The sequence below is a fragment of the Notolepis coatsorum genome, assembly GCF_963971535.1.
Source record: "Notolepis coatsorum genome assembly, chromosome: 7".
In the NCBI taxonomy this organism is placed as follows: domain Eukaryota; kingdom Metazoa; phylum Chordata; class Actinopteri; order Aulopiformes; family Paralepididae; genus Notolepis; species Notolepis coatsorum.
Genome location: NC_140171.1, coordinates 29,309,655 through 29,324,496, shown reverse-complemented (window position 1 = coordinate 29,324,496; position 14,842 = coordinate 29,309,655). Strand labels below are relative to the sequence as shown.

At 44.6% G+C, this 14,842-nt stretch overlaps 1 protein-coding gene across 1 annotated transcript in view; it reads left to right on the top strand.

The window, feature by feature from the left end:
* cxxc4 (CXXC finger 4) overlaps window positions 1–13,021 on the top strand; it is a 68,428-nt gene extending 55,407 nt beyond the window's left edge. Inside the window, exon 2 of the mRNA XM_084318686.1 lies at window positions 12,930–13,021. Within this exon, the coding sequence (XP_084174812.1) occupies window positions 12,930–12,974 (45 nt within the window). The 3' untranslated portion in view covers window positions 12,975–13,021. The remainder of the gene's footprint in view (window positions 1–12,929) is intronic.
* The last annotated feature ends 1,821 nt before the right edge of the window (window positions 13,022–14,842 follow it).

Below are 14,842 nucleotides of genomic sequence, written 5' to 3'. Positions count from 1 at the left end.
AACCCGGTCTATCGGGACAATGAGGTCTGCATGGTCGGAGCCTATCAACAGGGTCGGCATAGCATTGTCTATGAGCGGGATCGGTAACTTGCGCAGATGTACATATTTCTCCATCAGCTTGGCGACGGGGTATGTGTACCGCGACAGTCCTATTTCTTGGCTGGTGAAAGCGTCTGCAATCTGGTACCGTCGCTCAGGCTGGCCGCTTGCTGCGATAGAGAATGAGACATTCTCGCCCTTTATCGTCTTCAAATCTCGTCTTATTGTCCGAATTGTCATTTGGGTTTCGCTTCCCCGCAGCCCTAGCTGGGCCGCAGCGGAGGCGAGCAGCAGGGTCTTCTCTGACCCGTCATCGAGGACGGCGTAAGTGTCCAGGACTTTATTCTGGTAGCTTAGTGTCACACGCACTACTTTTAGGAGTACTCGGGCTCCACTGCTGCTGACGGGATCGATGTACATGACGCTCGCTTTGCGGCTGGATGGTGCGGGTGAAGGGCGCCGTCTGTTACTGTCGTGAAGTATGTCCAGATGGGCTCCATCGCACTTGGTGCACCTTTTCTTTAAGCGGCATTCGGCCGCCATGTGTGAGCGCGCACAGCGAAAGCAGCGCTTGTTGGACTTTATCCATTGACTTGCTTCCTCCGCGTTCAGCTTGGGGAAGGAGTCACATTGCGCTAGCCAGTGTTCTTTCTCACAGTAGGGGCACACTATCTTCCACTTCTCCGTTCTGGAGGGGGTACTGTGGCTCCTGCTGCTCGGTACTGACTCCGATTGGTGCATCACGGTCACCGATCTTCTTCCATCATTTAGTCGTCTGGTTCCTTCTCTGGAGCCAGGGGTGCTCCGTCCGAATGTATCTAGCCGTAGGCTGCTGACTTCTCTCGCCAGGAAGTCTGCTAGATCGAGGAGGTTCGGTTCGGGGCCATTCGGGTCTCTGTGGTCCCTCTGCCGCCTAAAGCGCTCCTGACGAGCGGGCGGCAGCTTCTCCAGAATCCTTTCCACATTTGAGTTGGCGTAAAGTTCATGCCTCCCCTTCTCTCTTTGCGCTCCCAACATCCCTACCAGGGACTGCACTCTGATGGACAGGTCGTCCAGTGCTCGATTGTCTATTGCTGGGGGTAAGCGGTCGATGTGTCGGATCTCCTGGATCACGTAATCCCATATGCGCCCATACCTCTGGTCCAATGCTACCAGCGCTGCTGTGTATGGGGTGGTGGAAGTCGCGTAGGCGAGCGCTATATTATGTGCGCGGGGCACCTTTAAGTGCTTCAGTAGGATGGCGTATTTGTGGCGTTCATCCAATACATCCACCAACATGGTCTCCAGACACATGCGGAGTTCTGTATACTGGGCCCGGTTCTCTTGGGTGAAGTCGGGTACCATAGGCGTGCCAATGTATGACGCTGACTGTGGATACATCGGCGAGCGTTGGGGGAGAGGCCTCCTAGGCGAGTCTCCTCCCGCTCCTTGGTATGGGCTGGTACCGGCAGTGTACCATGGCCCGCTTGTCCAGGTGCTGTTCCTCGGTGCGGGTCGTGCGTCGTGCTCACCCGTGTATAGAGTCGGGGGTCTGTAGCGCAGCTCCGCGGGAGTATAGCCTGGGCTGTACCGGACCTCCTGGTCCGGTAGAGTACTGTGCTGTCTTCGGGCGTGGTTCTCCTCCTCTTCCTCTTCGTCTTCAGTTAGGTCATCCAGTGCTTGTAGTCTCTGGTTTAGCCTCTCCACAGGATATGCTGCTCCTTCCCGGTTGCTAGGTCTCGCTTGGACCGGTGGGGGGAGGTGGTCTGTGGGGGGTATAGACCTCGTCTGTTGGTCAAGTTCAGGGTTGTTTACTCGGCTAGGGGATGCCGCCCTGGAGGTGTGTCTAGACGAGTTCCTGGAGCCTCTGGCGGAGGGAGAGGGTGTTGTCCGTCTGATCAGCTGTTCTATTAGTTGCGACTGCTGTCTGTCGCGCGCTGCGTCCCGTTGAGCACCGGCTCGTTCTCGGGCCACATTCTCTTCCATCTGAATGCGTCTTATTTCTAGACGTATCTGCTCGTGTTCGCTTCGCTGCTGGATCTGCAGTCGGTCGCGTTCAGCAGCGGCGTTCAGGCTGATGAGGAAGGCCTGCTGTAGGGTCCTCTCTGCCTCGCTGGGAGAAGGCAGTTGTATAGGGGAGCCTTCCCTCGGGGTACTCCTTGCGGAGCCTTGGAGCTCTATCTCCACGGTGCTCTCCCCGTCTTCTTCCGTGCCGAGTTCTCTCTCGGTAGCGTTGTATTCCTCCCGGGACTCATCGGGGACTACTTCTTCAGTACTGGCGGGGTGTGAAGTCATGTCTGGTTCCCACTGGTCCCCACCGTGAACTTGGTCAGTTACATTAGAGCCCGTAGGGGCCTCTATGGTCGGGGTAGTCTGGGCGTTGGGGTTAGACATACTTTTACTTTCTAGTTTTACCGCGTTTACTGTTAGTAGAAGACTAGGTTGTTGACTGACAGCGTAGGCCTCTAAGTACTGAGGGAGCCGTCGTTCGCGCTGCGGGCGTTGGTTAGGAGGATCGTTTCGTGGAGTGTTCATCATAGGCCATTTCAATATTAATAACACTATATTAATATTACACTAATTACCATCCGGCTCGAAGGACCAATTGTAACTGAGGGGTACAATTCCCTGACTGTATTACTAGATATGATACTTACTACCACTACCTTTGTACTTAATATTCGGCCACCCAGTACACGGTATAAATATATTATGATGAACACTGTCACGTAGATGAAACGGATCCAACACAAATGTACGAATTAGAAATAGGTCTTTATTTCTACACAGCGATGGTGTGTAGAGCAAGCACTTAATCAAATCAATCACATTTATGAATGGAATTAGTATGCACTTTTATGGCAAGAGTATTCGTCGGTATATCAATAGAGAATGTCCAATCTCTGAAGGCGCAGGTGGTACATATACGACCTGGAATAGTTTAAGGAATAACAGCAATGATACTTTAATGATTATATACTGGATACACTAGAGGGGGTTAATCCGGTCGCTTGTAAGCCGACAGGAGTAGGAAGGGGGGGGGGGTAGAATCCGACTGCCTCATCCGGCCAAGGGTATCCCAGGTGAACCCACTGTAGTGCCGTTCAATGCGCCGGCGATCCTTGGACCACAGATGAAAGCAGGTGGACTCTTTGTGGGCCGGCGTCATCCGGTCCACGGAGGAGAGACGTGAAGCGACCTCGTCTTGCAGAGCGTCTCCTCACCTTGCGTCCTCTCCAGGGGGGGGGGTTCCAACACACGGCAGTGTCGGGGGTCTTTATCCATGGAATAATCAATGTGTACAAAGCATAATCCGTGCCTGGGAAGGCGGGCTGTCGTCGGTAGAATAATCCGGTATACAGGTCCACTCGCTCGTCGGCTCTGGGGCTCCTCGGGTGCAGCTTCACGTGGGGTCAACCACCCTGGGTAAGCAGCCAGTTCTCTGCCCGAAACGATGGGGTACTGACTACGGTAGTATTCTCACCGCACGAAGCACTATATATTAACAGACTATTATTAGCTTAATAGACTACGTCCAACTCGACGATATAGTGCCAAATATGACTATTCAAATATTAATATACACGATGTCTCAATACCGATGGTAGGCGAACTTGGCCTTACTCCCACACGTGGCGTCGCGGGGAGGCTTTACGTCTGTGACTCTATTGGAGGGTAAGAAACTGGACTGAAAAGAAAGTCCTACTTTAGTAGCGCAGTATATATACGCACTATGAACAAATAGTCCCATTAGTGGTGCGGTAGTCAGATTCCTACGCGGAACTAGGACTTGTTCGTACATGTGGAGCGGCACGTTTGAACTGGGTCTGAGGGGTATGGCAGCCTGGCACCAAGGTCTCGACCAATAGTAGAATGGAGACTATTATGGGATGTTCAGTAGGCTAGAATGGATATTCAATGCATATTGTACAAGGAATATACAAGGGATATCAGGGAATATTAGAGAATATACAAATACAATTAAATATATATATATAAATAAATATATATATTCGGTTTAATCTGGCCCTTCACAACAGCCATAATTTAAGATATATTTTAAGAACTCGCAAATTTCCCCGTCCTCCCATTGATTAAAGTGCTGGCATACAAGCCCTAATTTGGTCATATCCGGCCGGCTCTGAATGTGTTAACTAATACATTGACAATGCGGCACAATGCACCTACTTAGATGTTTTTATACTTTTTATTGTATCGAGGAGAGGTTTTATTCGTAATTTATATGGTGGTTTAATTCCAGCTCAATATGGGTTTTACAGGGTAAAACTTCCCTTGTAATGCACAACACAGCTACCTGCTAATACGCTCGCTTCACGACACCCTAACATCCGGTCCGTCCTCCCATATCTCCCGGGGGGAAGCAACACCCCCAGCTAAACAGAGCGACACATATAGCTTATTATATTACCTGAACGGTCGTGTCTGGTGTGGGGTGCTAAGCGAGCAACAGCCGATCGCATCGCCGGGCGACGTCGCTCGCCTGCCGTGTGCTTTGGACTTTAGAGGCAACTTGACAGTAGTAGCTAACATGCACCAATCCGCGAATGCTGCCCGGAGCTTAACCCCCACAAAATGGCGGCATGAGTGAGTTTTGTTTGGGTGGGATTTAAATTTAAATTGGATTCAACTTGATTTGAATATTACAGCAAAAGATTAGAAAAAGCTAAATGGACAGTGACATTGATGTTGGCCTCACTCAGTCGCTCAGGACTAATGGAAAGAAAGTTTCACATGATTGGAGACAGGAAGATGGATTGGTTTTGTTTTAGAATTGAATCACTGACAATATTTCGTTGGATGGAATTTGTGTCAGTCCGGAGCAGGATGGGTCAGTGATGGGTCAATGACAAATGATGACACTTTTTTAGGAATAGATATAAGAAAATAAATATATGGATAATAAAAATGCAACAAAATGTAATGGTTATTGCATTCGTTATTATCTGTGCAGCAGGCTACACTCAGGAACAAAGGGAAGAAGATGGAAAAAGTTATTTTTCACTCACATTTCAATGGCACATCACAGCGATTGTTTCCTTTAACAAACCTTTTCATTTTACTTTTGGCACTTAACGGATAAGAGAAAGTAAACAAACAAGTTGCATTATGGCAGTGGTGGAATGTAACTACTTGTACATTACGTGAGTATTGTCATTTTAGAGAACTTTAAATACTTTTACTCCACTACATTTATCTGAACCAGTTACTAGTTACTTTGAAGAAAAATATTTTGCATAGAAAACTAAAAGTTAATGTACTTTCACATTTTGAAGCCTGTCAACTTCAAGATGATGTAATCAGAGCAGCATAACTGGACCACATACCACTTTAGCATAACCTTTAATCAGAGCAGCATAACTGGACCATATACCACTTTAACACAATCTTTCATCAGAGCAGCATAACTGCACCATCAGTTATCACTTTAACATCACCTGTATAGGTCAATGGATCGAGGGTTGAATGCTCCCAAGCACTGGGATACAAAAGTCATGTAGAATGCCTACTTTAACAATATATTTATTGGGTTTTAGTTTGCAAATTACAACATGTATATCAGCAGAGCAGTATATTCAGCAAACATGTTCACCCCTTTCTCCCTCCCCTAACCCCACCCCACACAAAATAATAATTAACTTCAAAAACAGGTTCACACAGGAAGGATACAGATTTAAATAATAAAAAATTAAAATTAAACATAAATAAATAATAATACAACCAAAATGTTTTACACATTAAGTAAAGGGTGTTTCTTGTCGTTTTTACACAATAATAAGAGTTGTCCCACAGTACTCCCCCTAATCCTGTTCTTGTTGAAGCAAGTTCCCAACATTCATATTATGCTTTAAGAAGTACACAAATGGTCCCCAAGCATTATCAAAAATGTTTTGTTTACGTCTAACAATATACACCATCTTTTCCATTGACATATTTGAAGCCATTTCTTTAATCCACATACCAATTCTTGGTCCATCAACATTTTTCCAATTAAGAGCTATTACACGTTTTGCTTGTAATATGCACATATCTATAAATCTAAACTCTTTGCGTTGTAGATGTGGGGTGGTAGGATATAAACCAAGAATAAATAGCTTGGGATTCAATGGCAACTTCTTTGATAAAATTTGATCGATCAGATCAATAACATCTTGCCAGAAGGTTTTCACTTTCACACATTCCCATATGCAGTGGAACAGTGTCCCCCTTTCCTCACTACACTTAATACAAGTATCTGGAATATTATCATTAAACTTATGCAATTTAACAGGAGTTATATATGTACGCATCAGCCATTTATATTGTATAAGTTTTAGGTTGCTACTGACTGTCTGACTCTGTGCCTCTTTACATGCCACGCTCCATTCTTCTAAAGATATTTCCTCCTCTATGTCTTCGTTCCATTGATTCAGTTTTGATTCAGATGATTCATCTGAACCAGATACAAATAAGTCGTATAGCATTGAAATTAGACCTTTACCATAACAGTGTCTAGTGACTGCTACCTCTAAGATGGAAATGTTCGGTATATCCAATGAATGGTTCTGAGATGATATAAAACTCCTTAGCTGAAGATATTTAAAAAAAAGTGATGTTTCAGAATATCATATTTTGTAGATATTTCCGCAAAGGACATGAATACTTCATCCTCCTCCCTGTATACGTCTTGCACTTTCCTTAACCCCTTTTCAGCCCATACTTTAAATCCACTATCGTTTTGCCCTGATTTAAAATTGGCATTGCCCCAAATAGGACTGAACCTGGATCGGGATGTATTTATATTCAAATATTTGAGTGTGTCAAACCACACATCTATCATGTTTAAAATAATGGGGTTGTCTGTATTTTTCTTCAGATATTTACGGTCTCCAGAATACAAATACAGGTGCAAGGGTAAGCTCGGTTTAACAGAGCAGGATTCTGAATGGATCCAAGCAGGGGGATTCTCCGATGAGAAGTAAAACATGATCGTCCGCAATTGTGCTGCCCAGTAATACCATTGGATATTTGGGCATTTCAGGCCTCCTCGGTCATATGGTAGGTAAAGTAGAGATAGACGTAATCTGGGGCGTTTAGAATGCCTACTTTTACTTTAGATACTATAGAAATACTTCTCTACTTTTACTTACATATCATTTGAATGGAGGCCTTTTACCAGAGTACTCATTTACAGTGTTTCTACTTTAGTGAAGGAACTTCTGTGTACTTCTTCCGCCACTGCATTATGGTAACTGTAGTCTCTATAGTAGCCTAGGGTGACTGTATAGAATTGCAAATAACTCGTTTGAATTTCTCGTTAAAAACAAGTGTAAATCCGCAATAGGTGCTACCGTGCACACACACACACACACACACACACACACACACACACACACACACACACACACACACACACACACACACACACACACACACACACACACACACACACACACACACACACACACGTGCATCCTACACACACACACACACACACACACACACACACACACACACACACACACACACACACACACACACGTGCATCCTCACACACACACACACACACACACACACACACACACACACACACACACACACACACACACACACACACACACACACACACACACACACACACACACACACACACACACACACACACACACACACACACACACACACACACACTTGACCTCCATGCCACATTTCAGCCTCTTAGGTGAGGCTAACCGCTAGAGGACAGGGACACTTTTGTGGACCAACCAATCAACAGAGCAAGACGCAACAGAGCGAGCTGTTTTTTTCTCGTTTAGCAGGGAATAAATATGATCATTTTTAAGCTTTCCAGTTGTTGCTTAGTGGCTCAGGAAGTAGAGCAGTCGTCTGGTAATCGAGGGGTTCCCGGTTCGATTCCCGCTTCTCCCGGGCAGCGTGTCGAAGTATCCCTGAGCAAAACACATAACCCCTAATTGCTCCCAATGTGCAGGTTGGCACCTTGTATGGTTGCCTCTGCCATCGGTGTGTGAATGTGTGGGTGAACGGGTAAAATGTGAGGAACAAATTGTAAAGCACTTTGGATAAAGGCGATATATAAATGCAGCCATTTACCATTTAATGGCTTATTGCTGATTTTCAATTAACATTAGCATTGTGGCTGAACGGCATTTGGAATGATTGGTCAAGTTCTGTCCAAGGTTGGCATATGTAGCCGACACAATGTTATACCTCTGTTGTGTCTTTTGGACACCTGCTGGGTATTAGGATTAACTGTATACAGTATGTGTGGCACAACATACCAGCCTATGGTGAACATGGTGGTAAAAGCACTGAACAGGAGTAACAAATCACAGGGGCAGGCACCTCTTCATAGTATTAATAACACTAGATCTAAATCTAGTGTATGCTGTTCTTTTTAACTTGGTGTGTATTTTCATTACTAAATTGAATCTAGTATTAATGGAAGCCTATGATTTTATGCCTTGCTCTACTCACTTAGGGGGCAGTTCACCCAAAATAAAAAGTTATTTAATTAAAAAAAATGTCCCCCTCACCCGGAGTGCTATATATCCTTCCAGATCATTTTGGTGTGATTTGTCTAGTTTTGGAGATATCTGCCATCACTCCAATAAAATGGAGCTGAATGTCACTCGGCTTGTGGCGCTCAAAGCAGCAAACAATCCTTAAAATTATGACATCTCATTTCATTTAATTTCAAACCTTTATTTAAACTCTAAAGGCAAATGAGGTTTCCCTCATCTACAGTCACGCCGAGTGTACATACAGAGTTAAGCTAAAAAAGGCATATAAAATCACACGGCATAATAAAATCGTAACAATAAGACAAGTAAGGATAACAATCAATTAAAACATGTACAACTTTATTGACAAAGGTTGGAGATCAAGGTTTTAAAGAATCCCGTGATTAGCAAGCACCCGTCGGTGACGTGGCAGCCTTACAATATATTTAAACCAATGATACTCCACTGTCCAGCACTGGGACCACTTCACTTGTGCCCCTGTGAAAGGCTTCCGTCACCCTCTGGATGAAAAATATATTGTAATGTGACATGCTTTTCTTTCAGTCTCACCTTGACATTTTGAAGTTATTACACCAGACACCTTTATATACATTTGTCCTTCAGTTTCTCTGTAATGGTATGTTAGCACAATTCTAAATGTCGAAAAATATTCTGTTCATTGCAACTATATTCTATCAAAATGTCCCATTGTAAGGGGTCCATATACCATATAGTTAATATACATTTATCTAACTCATAGCTGGAAGGCTGCACTGATCATACATTAATTTTGATTTACCTCCTCAACCATATACAGTACTTCACTCCACTTAGCTGTCAGTTTGTAAAAGTGGCTCCTGAACTAAGATCTTAGAGTATCCCTGGTCTCGCCTTTGCTTTGTTTAAGCCTATTATAAACCAGACATCATTTTGCACTCTGCTAGTTTGTTTGTTTATTTAGTGTGGGTAATGACTGTTGGCTTATAATGGTTTAACAGGCCAATTCGGTGAGATGATTAGGCTTGCAGTGAATGTGACTGGGGGTTTTGCCTCAGGGACTCTGAAAGAAGATACCATAATGATTACTATTGGCCGGCCCGGGTCACATGTCGTTGTGGGGGTGTGTATCATGTACTGTATATCGCGGTGTGTTGTGATACTTGAGTCAAGTGGTCGACCAATATGGGGTTTTTCAATAGCCAATGCCAATACCGATATTGAGAGAGCAGGGCAGCCAATGACCGATATAGTGCTAATATAATTTTGATAAAATACAACAATTGAATTATAACAATGAGACACAAAATTGCTGAAGATAGGTTCACTAATGTTAGCTATATTAGCTAGCTAGCTTAGCTGGCTGGTGACACCTAGTTTTGCACTGGCTAACGTTAGCCTAAATAAAGCTTTTAGCCAGACAAAATATTGCTAACCTGTGTAATATACAATATAGCAGAATTATAATAATTATCTGTAAATCTTGTAGCCCTATTTAACCTCTTTCTGGGTATGTTAGCATGAAGTGATTGGTATCAACGGATTCCTTGTAATCTCAAGTTTCATAACACAATTTTCCAAGCTTAAAAAAAACATCACGTCATTAAGTTAAAAAAAACATGTCTAGTGCCACTGCTGCAAATTTTGTAAACTCTATATGGGCCTATCTTTTTTCACCAAGATCTTTTTAGCTGCATTAGACAGCCTGTCACTCATCAGCCTGAGACACTCAGACGAGACACTCATCAGGAACACTCATCAGCTTGAGACACTCATCAGAGACACTCATCAGAGACACTCATCAGAGACACTCATCAGAGACACTCTTCAGCCTGAGACACTCATCAGCCTGAGACACTCATCAGCTTGAGACACTCATCAGCTTGAGACACTCATCTGAGACACTCATCGGCTTGAGACACTCATCTGAGACACTCATCAGCTTGAGACACTCATCTGAGACACTCATCAGCTTGAGACACTCATCAGCTTGAGACACTCATTAGCTTGAGACACTCTTCAGCCTGAGACACTCATCAGCTTGAGACACTCATCTGAGACACTCATCGGCTTGAGACACTCATCTGAGACACTCATCAGCTTGAGACACTCATCAGCTTGAGACACTCATCAGCTTGAGACACTCATCTGAGACACTCATCAGCTTGAGACACTCATCTGAGACACTCATCAGCTTGAGACACTCATCTGAGACACTCATCAGCTTGAGACACTCATCAGCTTGAGACACTCATCAGCTTGATACACTCATCAGCCTGAGACACTCATCAGACACTCATCAGCTTGAGACACTCATCAGCTTGAGACACTCATCAGAGACACTCATCAGAGACACTCATCAGAGACACTCTTCAGCCTGAGACACTCTTCAGCCTGAGACACTCATCTGAGACACTCATCTGAGACACTCATCAGCTTGAGACACTCATCTGAGACACTCATCAGAGACACTCATCTGAGACACTCATCAGCTTGAGACACTCATCAGCTTGAGACACTCATCAGCTTGAGACACTCATCAGCTTGAGACACTCATCTGAGACACTCATCAGCTTGAGACACTCATCTGAGACACTCATCAGCCTGAGACACTCATCAGCTTGAGACACTCATCTGAGACACTCATCAGAGACACTCATCAGAGACACTCATCAGAGACACTCATCAGCTTGAGACACTCATCTGAGACACTCATCAGCTTGAGACACTCATCTGAGACACTCATCAGCTTGAGACACTCATCTGAGATACTCATCAGCTTGAGACACTCATCTGAGACACTCATCAGCTTGAGACACTCACCAGCAGGGAGCGAAATTAACTTTTTGACTCACCGGCCAGTGGCTGGTAGATGAGAAAAATCTATCCGCCAAGCATATTTCTTACCAGCCAATTTTTTTTATTTTTCTTTTTTTTATAAAATATATATATTATATAATCATACTTGTAGTTGTATTATCTGCGAGACATCGCCACCACGCAACAAGTCAAAATTCTCGCTATCTGCAAACAGCTCCACTGTCTGTGTGTATACTCAAGTAGCCTCCAGCTCCAGCAAGGATTCTCCGGCGCTGCAGCTGGCCCTATACTGTAGCCTCCAGCTCCAGCAAGGATTCTCCAGCGCTGCAGCTGGACCCTACTGGAGCTAACGTGTACTAGGTAGCTACCTATCCAACGGAGGTATTATGCACTACTAGACTTGCTGGAGCATTTGTTGATATCGGGAGCTATCAGTAGCTAGCCGGCTAGATAACGGACAATGCCTCAGTATTAAACTAAAAGTGAATAGTTGACTGGGTCATTTTGTAACGGTAGCTAACGTTAGACTCTAGCCTCTCTGTTTACATGGGGTTGGGAGGGGCTGTAGGAGGGAGGAGCAGCGCGTTGCATGTCTCTGTGCTTGACAGCGAGTGAGAACTCCGCTAAGAATTGGATCATGTTATTCGATCGGTTTTCACATGACTGTTTCGTTGCCCGCCACATGGCGGACAGACCTCTCAGTCCCACCCGCCAAACGGAAAATCTGCCCGCCAATGGCGCTTGGCGGGCTTTAATTTCGCTCCCTGCTCACCAGAGACACTCATATGAGACACTCATCAGCTTGAGACACTCATCAGAGACACTCATCAGAGACACTCATCTGAGACACTCATCAGCTTGAGACACTCATCAGCTCACTTTTTGAAAAGAGTCACAGATGACACTTGTTATAAAATGTAAAATTTTCCTCCTCTCAGACTAAAGCGATTTGGGTTGTGATCATGCACCGTCCCCCCCGCCCCCCCCGTCCCCCCGTCCCCCCGTTAACGGCAGACGAAAATAATCAAAAAACTTGCTAATTGGTCATGGGGATTGGTGGGAGACTTCAGTATTCTATGTTTTTGACTGCCAAATGAGTTTCCAAAAGGAGAGGCTGTCACTCTAGCGTAGGGGGTTTTGGGGGGAGAATGGGGGAGGGGTGCTGGCGTAGCCTCAAATTGAAATGATGCGCTGTTCCTCCTCACTGCGGCTGGAGCTCGCAGTAATTAAATGCCTCATTGTTGCTTCTTGGGAGTTTGTATTGAATATTTCATCCGGTGTAATGATTATTTGGTTGTGTGGGTGGGAGGTGGATGTGTTTCACCTTGGCTTTGCTCTTTGATGAAATACTGCACTGGGGTTTGAGGTTGCGGATGACGGCAGTTTTTAAATGCCCTTCGGTTTTGTTTTTTAACGTAAGGCAACCTCATATTGCCCAGGCACCGCCAGCGGCAATATTTTAAGTTTTTTCCTCATCAGCTATACATTTCTTCTCCTTGCTTTAATCATGAGAAAATTCATGACCTTGAATTCTTGTAAATTAAAACGTGTCTCCCCTTTTGTGTCTCCCTACAGAGGACACCAGTCAACACCGGCGAGGCGTTCCGGTGGTTCTTTTAGAGCGTCCAAAACCACCACGGCCGGCCCGTACGACAGGAGGACAGGTGGAACTCTGACTCTACCAGAAGCACTTGTGGGGTTCACAGAACCCGACCCCCAAACCCCCCCTCCCCTCCCAACCCCGACCCCCCCCACCCCGACCCATCAGATTTGGAGAGGAGGAGGAGAAGGCCGAGGAGAAAGGCGGGGGAGAAAAGATAAATGAAAACATTATGGTGTTGGTTTAACTCTGTAATTTCCTTTTCTGTGTAATTATTGTACCTTTTGACAGTATCATAATGTATATTTTTGGTGTCTATGAATGTGTTTTCAGTGTCACGGCTGTTTATCGAGTTTACAGCCGATCTTATGTAAAGGACTCAATAGACAATCATGCAATCATACTGAATCCGTTAAGAACCCAGAAGATGGCCACAAGGACGGACGACATCATGACGAACACGACCCACTCTGTAGTCTGGAGCAATAATCTCTTTTGTTGATTATTCTGCACCCTTTAATTTCGGTTCACTTTTAAATGACTGTATCGAAGCTGAATTACCTTCACCCACTTCTGTCTTTTGTTTCATCTGCAACTCATTTCTGTGGCCAAGGGGGAAATGTACCAGCGTCTCTGCTGATGTGTGATGTATCTCAAAGAAACCCGGCGTTAAGAGGACGGTACAGGTTGGTTTTTTGTACGGTTTATTTGGTGCTTATCTCATTTTGGTCAACTCGTTTACGACTGAGCAGGGCACATTGTCTTGTGTGGCGAGTTGCACTTTGTATAAAGTCAAAAGGAGCATCATTTCATTGTAAACAGCAGCGCCAGACCGTCGCAGGCTAGACAAGCCTTCTCTCAAAGATGATAAAATGAGCTTTTAATGTATCTGCAAAGGTCATTGGGACCATCCTTTATCTTTTATTTTAAATTGTTTTAATGTATTTTGTTTTTGTTTGTTTTTTGGGGGGGACGGGGACGCTAGAGATTGTACACAAACTGTCTAAAAGGTAGGGAGTAATACCAGTAAAGGAATTGTAGGTTATGTTAAAGCATTCAGTACAGTATACATATCTGACATACCTGGTTGTTCTGGAACTAAAGGGGTAGTCTGGACCTTTCTCCTGCAGAGTACACTACCAGCACTTCCTGCAGTAGTCTGTTGAGCTGAAGCTAAGAATTAACACATTCCAAAAACAAAATTATTCAATAAGTTACTCATTGTCTTAAAACCCTATTGTTGCATGTGTAAATGTGTTTTGGTTTTAAAGATTACTAAGAATTTGTATATTGTTGTTGTGATGCTTTTATGTGTTAAAATAAAAAAAGGACTTCAGAAAAATTATTCTGACGGAAAGGTTTTGATGTGAACGAAGAAACCAAAGAGTTTCTTTTTTTTATTATTATTATATATATATTTTTTAAACCTTTCATGTTAAATAAACCGTTCAACGGAGAGAGAGAAAAAAAAGAAAGAAAAATCAATCTGTGATCAGTGACGATCACCTGTTAGTGTTATTCTCCTATCTCTCATACCCCGCTGCAAAGCGTCGACGGAAAATCACATCCTTCTGGAAAAGGAGGGGAGAGAAATATAGCATCGTTGGTTACTTCCCCAGTCACGTATTCCCTGGAATACTAAAATGTCGCATGGAGGAGAGTGGTTCCCAGAGGCAGAGGGCTTTAAAGAACTACTGAAATCCCATGTGGTTTGTCATGCTGGAATGCACTCGGGGGGAGGGAGGGAGGGAAGGAGGAGATGGTGGGGGGGTGGGGGTGGGTGGTTGAAGCGAGACAGGCTCCTGAGATGGCTTGTGCAATTGAACGATTTCCGGGTCTTTGGCTCTCAGCGGCGGCGGGGGGGGGGGGGGGGGGGGGGGCAGGGGGC